General features: G+C 45.2%; 3 protein-coding genes across 12 annotated transcripts in view; 2 read left to right on the top strand and 1 right to left on the bottom strand.

Moving 5' to 3' along the window:
• TAP2 (transporter 2, ATP binding cassette subfamily B member) overlaps positions 1-18,491 on the bottom strand; it is a 1,062,867-nt gene that overhangs the window by 190,672 nt on the left and 853,704 nt on the right. The window lies entirely within an intron of this gene.
• LOC125428531 (zinc finger protein 708-like) overlaps positions 1-18,491 on the top strand; it is a 1,111,878-nt gene that overhangs the window by 408,413 nt on the left and 684,974 nt on the right. The window lies entirely within an intron of this gene.
• LOC125428569 (zinc finger protein 345-like) overlaps positions 1-18,491 on the top strand; it is a 68,804-nt gene that overhangs the window by 40,551 nt on the left and 9,762 nt on the right. For 2 of the 10 annotated variants that reach the window (XM_048488895.1, XM_048488896.1), the window contains 4 exons: positions 5,131-5,198; positions 5,437-5,563; positions 6,834-6,929; positions 8,466-11,272. The exons of 1 other annotated variant lie outside the window; for it this stretch is intronic. In XM_048488895.1, the coding sequence (XP_048344852.1) occupies positions 5,131-5,198; positions 5,437-5,563; positions 6,834-6,929; positions 8,466-10,351 (2,177 nt within the window). In that variant the 3' untranslated portion in view covers positions 10,352-11,272. Of the gene's footprint in view, positions 1-3,690; positions 4,039-4,214; positions 4,264-5,130; positions 5,199-5,436; positions 5,564-6,833; positions 6,930-8,465; positions 11,273-12,673; positions 13,304-18,491 lie in introns of those variants that run through there. 7 more of the 10 variants (XM_048488903.1, XM_048488899.1, XM_048488898.1 and 4 more) reach the window with 6 other exon arrangements.

Genomic DNA, 18,491 nt, shown 5'->3' with positions numbered 1-18,491 from the left:
TGGAGGTTATTTAAAAACACAGTCTTAAAAGCTCAGCTGGAATGTGTTCCGCAGGTTAGGAAAGGCAGCACCCAGTCCAAAAGAAAGCCACCATGGTTAACAAGAGAGGTTGAGGAAATTATCAGAAAAAAGAAAATGTCTTTTAGAAAATGGAAGTCCAGTTTGACTGATGAAGAATATGAGAGGGAACACAAATGGTGGCAAAAGAGAAGCAAGTTAGCTGTAAGGGAGGCAAAAAAGGATTATGAGGAACGCATAGCTGCGAACATCAAGACCAGCAACAAACAGTTCTTCAAGTACATCAAAAGCAGGAAGCCAGCAAGGGAAGCGGTAGGCCCGTTAGATGAATGAATACTTTGCATCTGTCTTCACCCAAGAGGAGGTGAGGAAAATTCCTGCACCTGAACCATGCTTCTTGGGAGGCGAATCCGAGGAACTAGCGAAGATAGTGGTAGACAAGGAAGAAGTTCTGGCAGCCATTGATAAACTAAATGCTACCAAATCCCCTGACCCAGATCGCATTCACCCAAGAGTTCTTAAAGAGCTCAAGCATGAAATTGCTGATCTTCTCACTTCAATATGCAACTTATCCCTGAAATCAGGCTCCATCCCTGAAGACTGGAAGATGGCCAATGTCACACCAATCTTTAAGAAAGGATCTAGGGGGGACCCGGGAAATTACAGGCCAGTCAGTTTGACATCTGTTCCTGGTAAATTAGTAGAATCTATCATTAAAGATAAAATTATAAAACATGTAGAAAAGCAAGACCTGCTGAGGAAGAGTCAGCATGGCTTTTGCAGAGGCAAATCCTGTCTTACAAACTTACTAGAGTTCTTTGAGTGTGTAAACAGGCATGTGGATAAGGGGGAACCAGTGGACATTGTCTACTTGGATTTCCAAAAGGCTTTTGACAAAGTTCCTCACCAGAGACTATTGAGAAAACTCAGCAATCAAGGAATAAGAGGGGAGGTCCTCCTATGGATTAAAAACTGGTTGAGAAACAGGAAGCAAAGAGTGGGTGTAAATGGGAAATTCTCACAATGGAGAGATGTAGGGAGTGGTGTCCCCCAAGGATCCGTTTTGGGACCAGTGCTCTTTAACCTATTCATAAATGACTTGGAAGTAGGGGTGGGTAGCGTGGTGGCCAAGTTTGCAGATGATACCAAATTATGTAGGGTGGTGAGAACCACAAAAGATTGCGAAGAGCTCCAAGCGGACCTTGATAAATTAGGTGAGTGGGCTAAGAAATGGCAAATGCAGTTCAATGTAGCTAAATGCAAAGTGATGCACATAGGGGCAAAAAATCCAAACTTCACATACAAGCTACAAGGGTCAGTGCTATCAGTCACAGACCAGGGAAGGGATTTGGGCGTCTTAGTTGATAGTTCCATGGGAATGTCCAGCTCAATGCATGGCAGCTGTGGAAAAGAACAAACTCTATGCAGGGGATAATTAGGAAGAGGAATTGAGAATAAAACTGCAAAGATTGTCATGCCTATATATAAAGCAGTGAGATGCGACCGCACTTGGAGTACTATGTCCAGTTCACAATTGCTTGCCGCATCTCAAAAAGGATATTGAGGAGATAGAAAAGAAGTTACAGAGAGAACCCAACAAAGGATGATTGAGGGACTGGAGCACCTTCCCTATGAGGAGGGGCTGCAGCATTTGGGACTCTTTAGTTTGGAGAGGAGACGGCTGAGGGGGGATATGATTGAAGTCTATAAAATTATGCATGGGGTAGAAAATGTTGACTGAAGAGAGAGGTACCTCTCTTTCTCCTACAATACTACCTAGAACCAGGGGGCATTCATTGAAAATGCTGGTGGGAAGAATTAGGACTAATAAAAGGAAACACTTCTTCACGTAGCGTGTGATTGGTGTTTGGAATATTCTACCACAGGAGGTGGTGGTGACCACTAACCCTGGATAGCTTTAAAAAGGCCTTGGACAGATTTATGGAGAAGTTGATCTATGGCTACCAATCTTGATCCTCCTTGATCTGAGATTGCAAATGCCTTAACAGACCAGGTGCTCAGGAGCAACAGCCGCAGAAGGCCATTGCTTTCACATCCTGCATTTGAGATTCCCAAAGGCACCTGGTGGGCCACTGCGAGTCGCAGAGAGCTGGACTAGATGGACTCTGGTCTGATCCAACTGGCTTGTTCTTATGTTCTTATGTTCACTTATCTTGCTTAGGGTAAAAAAGTGTTGATTTCCAAGGGGGAACCAACAATAATTTGTCAGAAGTATCTCATTTCCTATCTATTGTATCCCCCTCTGCACCTGACTGCTTTGGAAGAAGCACATTGGTGGGTGTGCAGTAGGATGGAGTGTGGGGACAGGGCCTCCTCAGATTCCACTACAAAATCTCCATTATTGGAACAGGAGATAGATGGTGGCATCTCCAGGGAGTCCTAGCCCCAAAGGTACCCCTCCCTCGAAAGCCAAAGTAAGACTGAAAAGGATTCTGCTCCTCCCTGTTGCTTTTCCTGGCAGAACAGACCCTTGAGAGACTGTGGCTGCCCTAGCATGCTCCACTGAGGGAAATCCACTGCTTAAAGATACAGCCACTCATTTTACCGGTTTTTGGTTTTTTAACACCCCCCCCTCAATGTTTGTTTTAATTTTAGAAAGCACATTTTTTTCCAACTTTAGAAGTCCTTTTTTTTTTTTTGGTTTCTAGAAAAGTATGTCTTGCATGTTCTTAGGTTGTCTCTGGTTTTAGAGTATCCAAAGATTTGTTTTGAGAGTTCTGTTCTATACCTCTCTAAGGAGCTTGTGTCTGAGGTAGCTTAAAAAAGCAAAGTGTAATACAATCCTGAGGATTCGCAGTTGCCCAGCAAAATACAACATATCCTTCCCTGCCCCAAACACAGGATAAAGCACAAATCCTTGGGGCAGCTAGCGATTAGTGAATAGACCAAAGCACACTGTGCAGATCAACACCTTAATGAAAGGTGGCTTCCAAAGCGACATTTCCTTGTCTGCACAGCTGGTGAGACTGATTATGAAACCAATCAGGGGGTTGGGATCCTGCCAGGTTTAAAATCAGTCTTGCCTTGACTGTTCTCTGTCTCCTTCAATGCTCCACTGGTTTTCTCGAAGAAGCCCAGCTGCTGTTTTGCTGTGTCTGGAGAGAGAAGAGACAGGAAAAATGGGAACCTTAGTTCAATACTGCCTAAACTTTGGGAGCTTCTGCTGCTCCTTTTGAATCTGCTCTTTCTTCTTATTGTGGAACTGGCTAAGGTCACTTGGCCCTGCTTGCATGGCAGGGTGGGGATTCAAACCTGCATCTCCCAGATAAGATCTGACATTGTAACCACTGCACTACTTGGTCCCTCCTGCTGCCTACTGACTCATTTCAGTGTTTATCTATTGTAGCAACATAAAACAGAAATCCAGAAGACAAAAACCCTTGATTCTAGTATGGTCTTTAATGAATCAGAGCTCTTTTTCAGATGCAGGAGCCATATATATATGCATGTTTGTGTGTTTACTTGAAATCTCAGTCCCCAGAATCAGTTTCCAGATTTTAGGAGTCCACTGAATCCCGGAACTTGCTTTGTACAAGAGGATCATGGCAGAGGAAGATGAGTCCCAGTGAGAAGACTCACAGAGGAGGTAGAGGAGAGAGCTGGAGTGTATCCCTGAATCAAGAGAAGGCCCCGATACCTCTACAGGAGGCTGGGAGCAGAAGGGAACTGTGGGAAGGAGCCATGAAGAGGAGCACAGGAGAAAAACATGTCCTTCCTCCAGATGTGCAGTGCCAGCAATTCAGACACTTCTGCTACCAGGAAGCTGAGGGCCCCCGAAAAGTTTGCAGCCAACTCCACCATCTTTGCCGCCAGTGGCTAAAGCAAGAAAGTCACAACAAGAGGGAGATCCTGGACCTGGTGATTCTGGAGCCGTTCCTGGCCATCCTATCTCCACAGATGGGGAACTGGGTCAAGGAATGCGGTCCGGAGTCCAGTTCCCAGGCAGTGGCCCTGGCAGAAGGCTTCCTCTTGAGCCAGGACAAGAGTCAGGAACAGCACGTGAGAGGCACTCATCTGTTAACTGTGACATGGGGGAGGGGGGGTGTCATGGGATACGGTGAAGGATTCCCTTGAAATCAACATGCATTACACACACTTTTTGAACCCACCCTACCCTGTTTCCTCTTCTGTTTCTCATCAGCCTCCCCTTTCTCGCATCCCCCCTTCTGTTTCAGGTGCAGGGAAGGATCGCACAGGAGGGTTACCATAGAGTAGCTTTTCCAGGTAAGATCGAAGGGGGTGTTGCTTTCAGTGCATTTCCTCCTTGAGAAATCCCCTTTAAGCAGTCTTTGGGGAATTGCCCTTTTAAGAAAATCATAGACAGAGGCTCAGGCTGACTGCCTGAAGGGCAACCTGGAGCCAGCCTGAGCCGAGGGGGATGTGTGGGGCCGGTGGCGGCGGCGGCGGGCAGGCGGGCAAGAGCCGCACAGCAAGCAGGAAAGAGCCTTGGGCTAGGCGGTGGCAAGTCAGAGCAGGGGGTGGGGGGTGCCCGGCCTTTAAGATGACCCCCGGCTTTTGTTAAGATTTTCCTGCGTTAAAAAGTCATCTTATAGGCCTGTATATACGGTATATGTATGATGAAAAAGAAACTTTGTACAATCAGTAAGCAGATCATATCAGAACCTCAGGCCACCAGGGGATTACAAAATAGGAAAAGAATATTGGATTGGTTAAAAATATGAGAATTCAACAGGGAAGATTCCTAGTAAGTCACAATAATCCCATTGGACTTAGATTGTAGAACAAATAGAAAATCCAGAAGAAGCCATGCAAATACAATAAAGGTAATATGCCCCTGGGATTTGATATTTGAGTTTCTCTCATAGGTTCACAACTGCCTATTCTTTGCACTTCATAGTTCTTCCTTCTTACCTCTGTGAATTCTGTATCACTGAACAAACAGACCAGACCTCACTTTTGTACAGAATAACCATATTAAGACTGCATTTGGCAGCAGTGTGGAAGAAAAATTATTCTGAAATCAGGATACAAGGATAGTTGTGATCCTGAGCCAAGAGAGGAAGAATCTTATTTTCCCCATGAAACTCAGAAAGTACAGAATGCCTTCCATTTACCTTCATATCCTTCCAGGTGGTGCCCTACATTCTTTGCCATCTCTTCAAGGCAGAGAGAAAGCAGATTCTGTGCAGCCTGATCAGGTAAGTTTGCCACTCTGGCTCTTGCCCCTGGGTGCCTCTCCCCACCTCTCTGGGCCGAGTGAATCCCCCTCTCTCCTTTCCCTCAGCTGCTGTCTGTTCTGCTCACTGGATAGAAAATGAAAATGTGTCATGGTGGTTCAGAATGTTTATTAGATTCCATTTTGATTTGTGTTAGAAGAGGAATGTTTCTTACATTATCTCTGGATAGAGAGGAGTGTTTGATTGTTTCTCTTTTCAGGGTCTGGTGACCTTTAAGGAGGTGTGTGTCCATTTCTCTGAGGAGGAGTGGGCTCTGCTGGATCCGGACCAAAGAAAGCTTCACAAGGAAGTCTTGGAGGACAATTGGCAGAATGTGGCTTCTCTGGGTAAGGTTCTCCTTTCCCTTGATTCACAGTTAATAAAGACTGAAGCCCTTCCCTCTAAAAAGGACCCCAACCCTGATATGGGTGGTCCAGGCTAGCCTGGTCTCTTCAATTCTCAGAAGTTGAGCTGGGTCAGTCCATGTTGGTACTTGAGTGGGAGACCATCAAGGTATTCCAGGGACACTCTGCAGGGCAAGGCAATAGCTAACTACCTCTGTCCATCTCTGGCCTTGAAAACCCTATGAAGCCCTATGAAGAGTTCTGTCAGTGGAGACCCACAATAGCAGAATATAGAAGGTGCACAGGAGGCAAGGGAGAAGGTTCGATAAAATTACTGGACTCTGTTAGTGTGTAAGTTGTAATATTGATTTGTAAGCAAAAAAGAACACGGTCGGTGAGGAAGGCCCACCCCTTTGAGGACTGAGCGAGCTCAGTGTTCTTCAGTGAGAACAAAATCTTGAGTGCAGGAAAAATAATCTGAAAGCAGGACAGGAGGTTGATTGTCCTACATAACAGTTTATGGGATGCCCATGAGGCCACATCTTTGGCCTTTCAGAGAAACCTTGAAAACGAACATTTTATAAGGCCCTCAAAAGGCATTTCACAAAGTTCAGAAAGACATTTTCTTGCCCTGAGGACATTACAGCCCCACATTGGAATTGAAAATACAGGGGGGGATTGAGGTGGTGGAAGAACTGGGAACCTCCTGCCATTTTTATTCTTCTTATACTAGTGTAGGCTTTTTCCATTTTGAGTGGTATAAAAAGTCCAGAATTCCAGAAAAGGTCTAAATTTAGATTCAGATGAAAATAATTTCCAGATTCTAGTCGGAGTTTTTGGTATCTTTTCTTATCTTGAACGGTTTATGGGGTCTCTGAAAGGGAAAAGAGCACATAGTCACTGACTTTTTCTTGGAACTGTTTAGATGTTTTCATGCTGGGTTGTGGGATCTTTCTTGCTGTGGCTGAGGGCCACAATATAGTATCTTGGTGCCTCTGTCTAGGCTAGGCCTTTCCCTTCCCTAGACTGGATATCCCTGCTTGCTTCTCCTCCGTTTTGAGGCGCTCTCCGTAGCAGCAACTTTGATCCTTCCAAATCCAAGCAGAATCCCTCTCCTCTCCTTTTGGGTGTATCATTCAGGCATTTAAAAAATTTTGGTGCCTCCTTTTTTCCATTACTAGTAGCTGAGGTTCAGATCGCCTGGTTTCAAAATATGAATATTTCTTATAGTTGGATTGTCTGGCAGTAACGGGCCTGTTTCTTTCCTTTATAGAAGGACTTCTGGTTCACAAACCTGATTCCATATCCCCGTTGGAAGAAGCTGGAGATCCACTTGAACAGGACCCAGAAGAGAGGAAGAGGTCAGCAGGTATGTAGTCGTGCCCGCGGAGTCACCGTAAGAACGAGACGAGACGCGGAGATATCATCTGGTGGAGAGAGCCAGCAGCGGGAGCGCGGGGTTCCGTGATCCTGGCAACTCTCCCGCGTGCTAGTTCCTGGCACCTTTCATTAGGGTTTATGCGGGGGCGTGTAAAAGGGTGGATCGGTGGGAGAGCGGGAGACCGGGAGATCATCATGTGATGCATGATCTCATCGGGCTGCTACATGCGGGAGGGAGTGTCTGCGTCTGGGTCTAATCCACACCTGGGGGCAAAGGCTCCATTGTCCCTTTGTCTGGGACACCTGGTGGTTGTGAGCCAGGTAGTTCATGACCTGTGACTCACCGGGGGGTGGGGGACGGGGGAGCAGGTGCGACCAGAAGGCCGTAGTTGGGCCGGCATCCCAGCGCCCTGCCTACGGTGCTGCTAGGTCAGCAGCTCATCCCTACACAGGTATCTGCTGATTTGTGTAGAACTACAACATTTCCAAGGCTGAACTTTTATCACCAGGAGAACAGAGGGGTTTCTCCAAAGGGGACATCCAGGAAAGCTTTCCCAAACATGAAAGAGAGCTTAAAATGGGGAACAAAACATTGGCTTTTTTGTACCTAAGACTGGTAGAAATATTTATACAGTTTTCAATTTTTATATACATTGGTTTATTAATATATTGCTTTTCCACATTTATTAATATGCAGACCACCTCAAACTGGATCAAAAATCGAAATGTTAGTATAAAGTCCTAAATACTGCCTAAAAGCATTGTCGAAGGCTTTGACAGCTGGAATCACTAGGATGTGGTGAGTTTTAAGGGTTGTATGGCCATGTTCCAGTAGTATTTTCTCCTGAGAAAATACTACTGGAACACAGCCATGCAATCCAGAAAACCCACAACATCCTACTGTCTAAACGATCAATTCATAAAAGCCAGAGGCACAAGAAAAGTGTATAATAGCCTATGAGCTGCCTCAAAAATCCCCTGAGAACACTCAACAGGTTACACAAAGACCATAAAACAGCTGAATAGGTGAACCCCAAAGGTAAAGCCTGGTTGGAAAGGTCTGTTTTGTCCTGGTCTCAAACAGATGGGAAGGGAAGCTTCAAGGGGATATATTCCTCAGATGAGGACTCTCCACTGGAAATTCCTAGTCTCTAGTCACCCCCTTCCTCAGCTCTGCTGGCAGGGCCAAAAGCTGTGCTCCAATCTCCCTCTGTGAGAAATTCAATCAGACCTCCATTCGCATTCAAGAAGAGATTGGCCAGAGGACCTTCTAGCCCAGCCTCCCATTTCCACCTAGAGCCCCTAGGAAGAGGAGTAAACCCAAACCACTTGTCTTCAAAGAAAACTGCCTGTGAACATGAAGGTTCCACGGGGCAACCTTTTCTCTTAGAACTACCCTCCAGGAGAGCATCAACAGCTGGTTGAAACAGGGCACAACTTGTTGTTGTCAAAAGCAGTTAATGACCTTCATTCTTTGATTTCGCTTTTGTTTGAAGGTGTTACCAGTCTTCTCTTTTTATTCCAGAGGATAATAGTCTACAGAACAAGTCCAAGAGAGAACCACAACACCTCCTATTTGATGAAAAAGAGCAGAAAAGCGCAGATATAAAATGGATGAGGGAGAATGAATGCTGTGTTTCTCAGGGTGCTGAATCCCAGATACTTGATACACCAGAAAAAATTAACATAAATGAGAAACCAGATGAATGCTTCCAATGTGGAACAAGCTTTGTTTTGAAGGGGAAGGTCCCTGAGCATCTATTCCACAAAGCGGAGGCACATGAATGCCTGGCTTGTGGAAAGAGCTTTGCTAAGACTTGCATCCTTGATGCTCATCAACAAATCCACACTGGTGAGAAAATGAACAGCAGCTTGGAGTATGGAAAAATCTTTTCTCAAAGTTCAGTATTTACTAGCCATCAGCATATTGGCACTCGAGAGAAACCATATCAATTCACAAAAGTTACTCACATTTCCAACATTCTTACTCATCAGCGAATCCAAAGTCAGGACAAACCATACATAGGCCTGAAGTGTGCAAGGAACTGTGCTCAGAGTTCAGAGCTTCGTATCTATCAACAAATCCATTCTGCAGAGAAACCATACAAGTTTTTGGGGTGCAAAACTGATCATCAACGAATCCACACTGGGGAGAAACCATATAAATGCTTGGAGTGTGGAAAAAGCTTTGTTGTGAGCTCCCATCTTACTAAACATCAACGAACCCACACAGGGCAGAAACCATATAAATGTTTTGAGTGTGCAAAAAGCTTTGCTCAGAGTTCATATCTTACTGCCCATCAACGAATCCACACTGGGGAGAAACCATATAAATGCTTGGAGTGTGGAAAGAGCTTTGTTCAGAATTCAAATCTCACTATCCATCAACGAATCCACACTGGAGAGAAACGATATAAATGTTTGGAGTGTGGAATGAGTTTTACCAACAGTTCAACACTTACTGATCACCAACGAATCCACACTGGGGAGAAACCATATAAGTGCTTGGAGTGTGGAAAAAGGTTTACTCACAGTTCATCTCTTACCCGCCATCAACAAATGCATACTGGAGAGAAACCATATAAATGCGTGGAGTGTGGAAAGAGTTTTGTTCAGAATTCAAATCTCACTGTACATCAACGAATCCACACTGGGGAGAAACCATATAAATGCTTGGTATGTGGAATAAGTTTTACCCGTAGTTCAGCACTTATTGATCATCAACGAATCCACACTGGGGAAAAACCATATAAATGCTTGGAGTGTGGAAAAAGCTTTGTTGTGAGCTCACATCTTACTAAACATCAACGAATCCACACTGGGGAGAAACCATATAAATGCTTGGATTGTGGAAAGAGCTTTACTCACAGTTCAGCACTTACTGGTCACGAACGAATCCACACTGCAGAAAAACCGTATAAATGCTTGGAGTGTCCAAAGAGCTTTGCTGTGAGCTCCAATCTTATGAAACATCAACAAATTCACACTGGGCAAAAACCATATAAATGCTTGGAGTGTGCAAAGAGCTTTGCTCAGAGTTCATATCTTACTGTCCACCAACGAATCCATACTACGGAGAAACCATATAAATGCTTTGAATGTGCAAAGACCTTTGCTCAAAAGAGACATCTTATTGACCACCAACGAATCCACACTGGGGAGAAACCATATAAATGCCTGGAATGTGCAAAGACCTTTGCTCAGAGTTCATACCTTAGTATCCATCAACGAATCCATACTGGGGAGAAACTGTATAAATGCTTAGATTGTGGAAAGAGCTTTGCTCGGAATTCAGATCTTACTAAGCATCAACGAATCCACACTGGGGAGAAACCGTATAAATGCTTAGAGTGTGGAAAGAGCTTTGCTCAAAAGAGACATCTTAAGCTGCACCAAAGTATTCACAGTTGAGAAAAATCATAAATGCTAAGACATGTTTTGCATCAAAGAATCTCAGAAGAGAGAAAACATGTCCAGATTTTCAAGATGTTAGACTCAAGCCCAACATTTCCAAGTATCATCACTGAGAGTTTTTGTGCTACATCAGTGTTGTATTCTACATCTTTGAACTAATTTTAATTCATGCATATTCAACTTTTAGTTACAATATTTGGAACTGAGTTTTCAGGCAATTTGAATTATTTATCCTAACCTTTGAATGCTCATTAAGGAAGGGTGTTCCAGATTGTAATGTTTAATAGATTAATTTGTTTATGACTAGGTTCTCTGCCAAGCAGATGCCACAAACCCAAGCCGGTGGGAGACCACCAGTGTAGGTCTCCCGTTCGGTTCTCTGACAGATGCCAGGTAAGTGATGACAATTCAAAAACATTTCCAGTTGTCCTGCACTGCACTTGAAAGTTCTTCTGTTCCATACAGACGGCCAACGATTGAATTGATAGCCCATCGACTCCTTGTTCCCTACTCTTGTATAGGTGAGTTGAATTGGCTGGAATTTGAGCTTCCCAACCAAACAGGAGAAGTAATTCTGGCACAGTAATGAATGGCATCACCGTATAAATATACACCAGATACACTAACCAAGACACCTGGTGGCATCTCAGCACAACTGAGTTTGTTTCCAAGAGGGGATTCTTCATGCAATGGCAGAAACAAAGAATCAAGAGGGAGGGAGCCCTGGAGGCCATCTAGTCCAGGCCACAGGTCAATGCAGGAGCAGTTAACTACAGAGCATCCTTGTTGAGCATAGTTGTGGGTTGACATCAGCTGAGAGTGTGATATTTAAGTGAGCTTATGCGTAGTTTCCCCCCTCTCTGCCTGATGTATTACAGTAAAGGGCATCTCTGTAAATAAACCTTGTTTTTTACCTTCCTGCTCGCCTGATGATTGAGACCAGACACAGGAGGGATGAACTCTCCCAGGGATCCTATGTTAAACTTGCAGTTGTACCCCTAAAACATGCCAAGAAGATCTTGTGGGCAGGGAAGGACTGAATCCACAGGCCATGAAGCCCAACTTGCTCCTGTGCACATCTGAGGAGGGGGGAATGAATACCTCTTCTCACCCCCCAGACAAAGCTGCACAATGCAGAGCAAAATCTCCTCTTGGGAGGGGGCAGTACAGCCAACACCTGGGTAATAATCTGTGTGGCTCAAGCAAGTGAGCCAGGCCAGAAAGTTCTTTGTATAGAGTTGGAGGACGCCACAAAAGGCATATAGTCAAACCCTCTGCTCAATGCAGGATCAATCTAGTGCCGTGATGGTGAAGAGCGCAGTGGTGAGATTCAGGCGCTCGCCCCGATTGGAATGAACTGTATGTTAGGGGCCTCCATCCCCTGGGAGAGAGAGTGATATGGCTTTTAGTGCCTGGGAGCACAGGGCAGGGAAAAGAGATCTTGCAAGGTCCCTAGGCTCGCAATGCCAATCCCGTTCCCACAGGATCAAAGTTAAAGTACAAAAGACAAAAGGCATTTCACAGCAATAAAGAATTGAGCTAAACCAGGCCCCGACCAACTGGCAGGAAAGGAAGAGGAGCATCCCTTACCGTCCTGAGTATCCTTTCACCACCACCCCTCGTCAGAATTTGGGCCATTCTGACAGAGGCAAATGTGGGACAGAGAGGTCCATTTCAAAATATTCTTCATGCCTTTATTTTTCTGTTCCTGTTGCATTTTTGTAGCAAGTCAAGTACTGTGATGACACATGAAGGAAAAACCGCAGATCAGATGGCTGCTCCACATATTTAGCTTTCCTGAAGTTCTCTCACCCCTCGCACAGCATTCTTGTTTAGGATTGCCTTCCTTGACTGCCTTTTTACTTCTATTTTGTGGTGGTGGGGTTATTGGGTTTCAGAAAGCAAAAGTTTTACTTCCCTCTCCCAGCTCACCCCCTTCCCCCACCAGCCCCCAGTGTGATAATAGTGTAATTATTTCAGGGAGATTATTAGCATTAAACCTCAGTCCTAGTTTTGGGGAAGCAGTGTAGGTAACCCTGTTAAGCAGTGTTAAACCCCACTGATTTTCATGGGAAGAACTATTGCAATGGGGCTTGCTTCTGAGTAAACCCTCCTAGGGTCATGATTCACCAATTCGAAGCATTGCATGGTTGCTTCAAAGCAAAGCCACCGACTACCACCAAGCTTACGTCCGAGTAACGCGCACCTTGGAGCCAACCGTTTTTTCTAAACTAAAACCTCAGTATTCAGGTTAAATTGCCGTGTTGGCACTTAGCGACAAATAAGTGAGTTTTGGGTTGCAATTTCGGCACTCAACAACAACAGCAAGCCTTTATTGGCATACGCAACAAGACAAAATTTCAAAGTAAAATCAGATTAAAAAACACAGTTAAAATTACTGATTTCCAGTTTCGGCACTCAGTCTCGAAAAGGTTCAACATCACTGGTCTAGTGCATCCCTGACAAATTCCCTTTTATTGCTGCTTGAGGACCGCCAGAGAAGAAGGGGACTCTCACCACCTCCCTGCCAAATGCACCCTTTACGGGATCAGAAAATGGTATTTATTTTCCTTCACATCTACAGGGAATTCCTTTGCATCCAGTGACTGGACCTCAGCATCCCTCCTTCGACTCTCAGGGACAAGGATGGGCATTCAGGTGGGGTGGAGAGAAGGGGGTTCGAATCCTGCCTTCCCTTTGCTGTGCAAATGGGCAAATCAGAGTGAGCTCCCTGGGGAAACTGGGGCAGCCTCTGGAGGGGGAACCCAGGAGGAGGTCCTTTTTGCCCTTTGCAATGAGTCACTCTGAGGGTTAAAGGGAAGGAGTCCGAATTCCTAGAGTGGCATCAACAGAGAGGATCACCTGACTTGCCCAGTCTCTTCCGCCTCCATTTGTGCAGATGGGAGGGGAGCGGGAGGAGGCGGCGCTGGGAGAGTTTTTAGGAAACAGGTGAGCGATAAAAGCAGGTTTCCTTTGCAAAGCATCTCCTTTGTTTGGAGAGGGGGAGAGTCGAGGTGGTGGTGATGGGTGCATTTGGGTTGTTGCAAAAAGCCCTGCAGGATTCACCCCTTCCTAACCCCCCAGGGAAGCAAGAATGTCAACGGAGCATCATGAAACCCGGGGGAGGGTTCGTGTTGCAGAGCCTTTTCCCAACTTGCTCCCTGGCAGCAGCTGCCTTTCTTCCTCTCCTTGCCCGGAGGCTGAGCTGGGCTCTCCCCACCCCGGGAATCTCTGCTGCACTTCCTGCCCTTCTTTGCTCCTTCTGCCCCTTCAGCTGCTCCCTCCAAACTCCAGCAAAATCTCCTCTCTTTGTGCATTTTCCTTTGTCATCCTTCCCATCAACCTGCCTTTGTTGTGGGGCTGGGCTGTCCCTAAAGCCCTGCAGGTTTTCCCCTTGCTGTTCTGAAAGAGGAAAGTTGGAGGGGGGGGAGGGGTCTTCCTCTCCACTGCGCTGTGGTTCACACAAGGCGCTTTTTACTCCTGGTAGCAAATCTTCTTTGCTGTGGCTTCTGGCACGCTTGGGTGGCCTTTGCTGACACAGCACATTTTTCATTGCTGGAAATCTGCATCTTCTTTTGGGGTCATGGCCCCCTGGGACAATCTGGTCGCTTTGTGGTGGGTCACCGAGTTCCCAAAAGTCAGCCTTGGCTTTCTCAAATCAGCCACATAGACTGAAATATTTCTGCCATACTTTGTCATCTTGAGGAGAACCAGTGGGATGCTGTTATACCAGGCTACAGGCTCTATAGGAAGGATAGGACAGGGCGCATTGGGGGTGGAGTTGCCCTTTACATAAAAGAGAACATAGTGTCACATAAAATAGACAATGAAAGGGGAGCTGGTTCCCCCACAGAATCACTGTGGATGTCAATACCAGGTGTGAAGGACAGTTTAATATTAGGAATATATTATCGTCCCCCTGACCAAAGTGCACAAGAGGATTCTGAGATGGAAAGAGAAATTAGAGAGGCCAACAAAAACAAAAATGTAGTGGTAATGGGTGATTTTAACTATCCCCATATAAACTGGAAAAATGCATGTTCAGGTCATAGTAAGGAGAGAGCATTCCTGGATATGCTAAATGACTGTGGCTTAGAGCAGATGGTTGTGGAACCAACCAGGGGAGAGGTGATCCTAGATCTAATTCTATGTGGGACCCAGGACCTGGTGCAGGAAGTCAGTGTTGTTGAGCCGATAGGGAACAGCGACCACAATGCTGTCAGATTCAGTATCTCTGCATGCGAACAAGTGACAACTACTAATGTAGTTACATTCGCCTTCAGAAAGGGAAATTTCTCAAAGATGAGGGGGATAGTGTGCAGGAAGCTGAAAGGGAAAATCAAGAGAGTCAAAACTGTCCAAGATGCTTGGAGGTTATTTAAAAACACAGTCTTAAAAGCTCAGCTGGAATGTGTTTCGCAGGTTAGGAAAGGCAGCACCCAGTCCAAAAGAAAGCCACCATGGTTAACAAAAGAGGTTGAGGAAATTATCAGAAAAAAGAAAATGTCTTTTAGAAAATGGAAGTCCAGTTTGACTGATGAAGAATATGAGAGGGAACACAAATGGTGGCAAAAGAGAAGCAAGTTAGCTGTAAGAGAGGCAAAAAAGGATTATGAGGAACGCATAGCTGCGAACATCAAGACCAGCAACAAACAGTTCTTCAAGTACATCAAAAGCAGGAAGCCAGCTAGGGAAGCAGTAGGCCCGTTAGATGAATGAATACTTTGCATCTGTCTTCACCCAAGAGGAGGTGAGGAAAATTCCTGCACCTGAACCATGCTTCTTGGGAGGCGAATCTGAGGAACTAGCGAAGATAGTGGTAGACAAGGAAGAAGTTCTGGCAGCCATTGATAAACTAAATGCTACCAAATCCCCTGGCCCAGATCGCATTCACCCAAGAGTTCTTAAAGAGCTCAAGCATGAAATTGCTGATCTTCTCACTTTAATATGCAACTTATCCCTGAAATCAGGCTCTATCCCTGAAGACTGGAAGATGGCCAATGTCACACCAATCTTTAAGAAAGGATCTAGGGGGGACCCGGGAAATTACAGGCCAGTCAGTTTGACATCTGTTCCTGGTAAATTAGTAGAATCTATCATTAAAGATAAAATTATAAAACATGTAGAAAAGCAAGACCTGCTGAGGAAGAGTCAGCATGGCTTTTGCAGAGGCAAATCCTGTCTTACAAACTTACTAGAGTTCTTTGAGTGTGTAAACAGGCATGTGGATAAGGGGGAACCAGTGGACATTGTCTACTTGGATTTCCAAAAGGCTTTTGACAAAGTTCCTCACCAGAGACTATTGAGAAAACTCAGCAATCAAGGAATAAGAGGGGAGGTCCTCCTATGGATTAAAAACTGGTTGAGAAACAGGAAGCAAAGAGTGGGTGTAAATGGGAAATTCTCACAATGGAGAGATGTAGGGAGTGGTGTCCCCCAAGGATCCGTTTTGGGACCAGTGCTCTTTAACCTATTCATAAATGACTTGGAAGTAGGGGTGGGTAGCGTGGTGGCCAAGTTTGCAGATGATACCAAATTATGTAGGGTGGTGAGAACCACAAAAGATTGCGAAGAGCTCCAAGCGGACCTTGATAAATTAGGTGAGTGGGCTAAGAAATGGCAAATGCAGTTCAATGTAGCTAAATGCAAAGTGATGCACATAGGGGCAAAAAATCCAAACTTCACATACAAGCTACAAGGGTCAGTGCTATCAGTCACAGACCAGGAAAGGGATTTGGGCGTCTTAGTTGATAGTTCCATGGGAATGTCAACTCAATGCATGGCAGCTGTGAAAAAGGCAAACTCTATGCTGGGGATAATTAGGAAAGGAATTGAGAATAAAACTGCAAAGATTGTCATGCCCTTATATAAAGCAGTGGTGCGACCGCACTTGGAGTACTGTGTCCAGTTCTGGTCGCCGCATCTCAAAAAGGATATTGAGGAGATAGAAAAAGTGCAGAGAAGGGCAACAAGGATGATTGAGGGACTGGAGCACCTTCCCTATGAGGAGAGGCTGCAGCATTTGGGACTCTTTAGTTTGGAGAGGAGGCGGCTGAGGGGGGATATGATTGAAGTCTATAAAATTATGCATGGGGTAGAAAATGTTGACAGAGAGAAATTTTTCTCTCTTTCTCACAATACTAGAACCAGGGGGCATTCATTGAAAATGCTGGTGGGAAGAATTAGGACTAATAAAAGGAAACACTTCTTCACGCAACGTGTGATTGGTGTTTGGAATATTCTGCCACAGGAGGTGGTGATGACCACTAACCTGGATAGCTTTAAAAGGGGCTTGGACAGATTTATGGATGAGAAGTCGATTTATGGCTACCAATCTTGATCCTCTTTGATCTGAGATTGCAAATGCCTTGACAGACCAGGTGCTCGGGAGCAACAGCCGCAGAAGGCCATTGCTTTCACATCCTGCATGTGAGCTCCCAAAGGCACCTGGTGGGCCACTGCGAGTAGCAGAGAGCTGGACTAGATGGACTCTGGTCTGATCCAACTGGCTTGTTCTTATGTTCTTATGTTCTTATCTTGTAGGGTAAAAGTGTTGATTTCCAAGGGGGAACCAACAATGATTTGTCAGAGGCATCTCATTTCCTATCTATTGTATCCCCCTCTGCACACGGCTGCTTTGGAAGAAGCACATTCTATCCAGCTGAGGCGTATCTCCTCCACAAACCTTGGCCTCCTCAGATTCCACTACAAAATCTCCATTATTTCCCAAAATGGTGGTGGCATCTCCAGGGAGTCCTAGCCCCAAGGTGCCCTCCCTCAAAAGCCAAAGTAAGACTGAAAAGGATTCTGCTCCTCCCTGTTGCTTTTCCTGGCAGAACAGACCCTTGGAAGACTGTGGCTGCCTAGCAATAACCACTGAGGAAATCCACTGCTTAAAGATACAGCCACTCATTTTACCGGTTTTTGGTTTTTTAACACCCCCTCCTCAATGTTTGTTTTAATTTTAGAAAGCACATTTTTTTCCAACTTTAGAGTCCTTTTTTTTTTTGGTTTCTAGAAAAATATGTCTTGCCTTTTCTTAGGTTCAATCTCTGGATTTAAGTATCCAAAGATTTGTTTAGAGAATTCTGTTCTGCCTCTCTAAGGAGCTTGTCTGAGGTGGCTTAAAAAGCAAAGTGTAATACAATCCTGAAGATTCATAGTTCTTAATAAAAATACAACATATCCTTCCCCACCCCAAACACAGGATAAAGCACAAATCCTTGAGCAGCTAACGATGAACAAACCAGACCAAAGCACACTGTGCAGATCAACACCTTAATGAAAGGTGGCTTCCAAAGCGACATTTTTCTTGTCTGCACAGCTGGTGGACAGTTATGAAACCAATCAGGGGGTTGGGATCCTGCCAGGTTTAAAATCAGTCTTCCCTTTCTGTTCTCTGTCTCCTTCAATGCTCCACTGGTTTTCTCAAAGAAGCCCAGCTGCTGTTTGCTGTCTGGAAAGAGAAGGGCAGGAAAAATGGGAACCTTAGTTCAATACTACTTTACGCTTTGAGAGCTTCTGCTGCTCTTTTGAATCTGCTCTTTCTTCTTATTGTGGAACTGGCCCAAGGTCACCCAGCTATCTTGCATGGCAGGGTGGGGATTCAAACCTGCATCTCCCAGATAAGATCTGACATTGTAACCACCATACTACTTGGTCCCTCCTGCTACCTACTCAGTCATTTCTATTGTAGCAACATAAAGTAGAAGTCCAGAAGACAAAAACCTTTGATTCTAGTATGGTCTTTAATGAATCAGAGCTCTTTTTCAGATGCAGGAGCCATATATATATGCATGTTTGTATGTTTATAAAATCTCAGTCCCAAAATCAGTTTTGATTTGCAGGAGGTCACAGATCCGGAACTTGCTTGTACAGAAGGATCTGGCAGAGGAAGGTGGTCCCAGTGAAGACTCTGAAGGGAGGATGAGGAGAGAGCTGGAGTCATCTATCCCTGAATCAAGAGAAGGCCCCGATGCCTCTGAGGCTGGGAGCAGAAGGGAACTGTGGGAAGGAGCCATGAAGAGGAGCACAGGAGAAAAACATGTCCTTCCTCCAGATGTGCAGTGCCAGCAATTCAGACACTTCTGCTACCAGGAAGCTGAGGGCCCCCGAAAAGTTTGCAGCCAACTCCACC

The sequence above is a fragment of the Sphaerodactylus townsendi genome, linkage group LG03 (genome assembly GCF_021028975.2).
Source record: "Sphaerodactylus townsendi isolate TG3544 linkage group LG03, MPM_Stown_v2.3, whole genome shotgun sequence".
Classification (NCBI taxonomy): domain Eukaryota; kingdom Metazoa; phylum Chordata; class Lepidosauria; order Squamata; family Sphaerodactylidae; genus Sphaerodactylus; species Sphaerodactylus townsendi.
The sequence above is the reverse complement of the archived record's forward strand: the minus strand, read 5'-3'. Positions and strand labels throughout refer to the sequence as shown.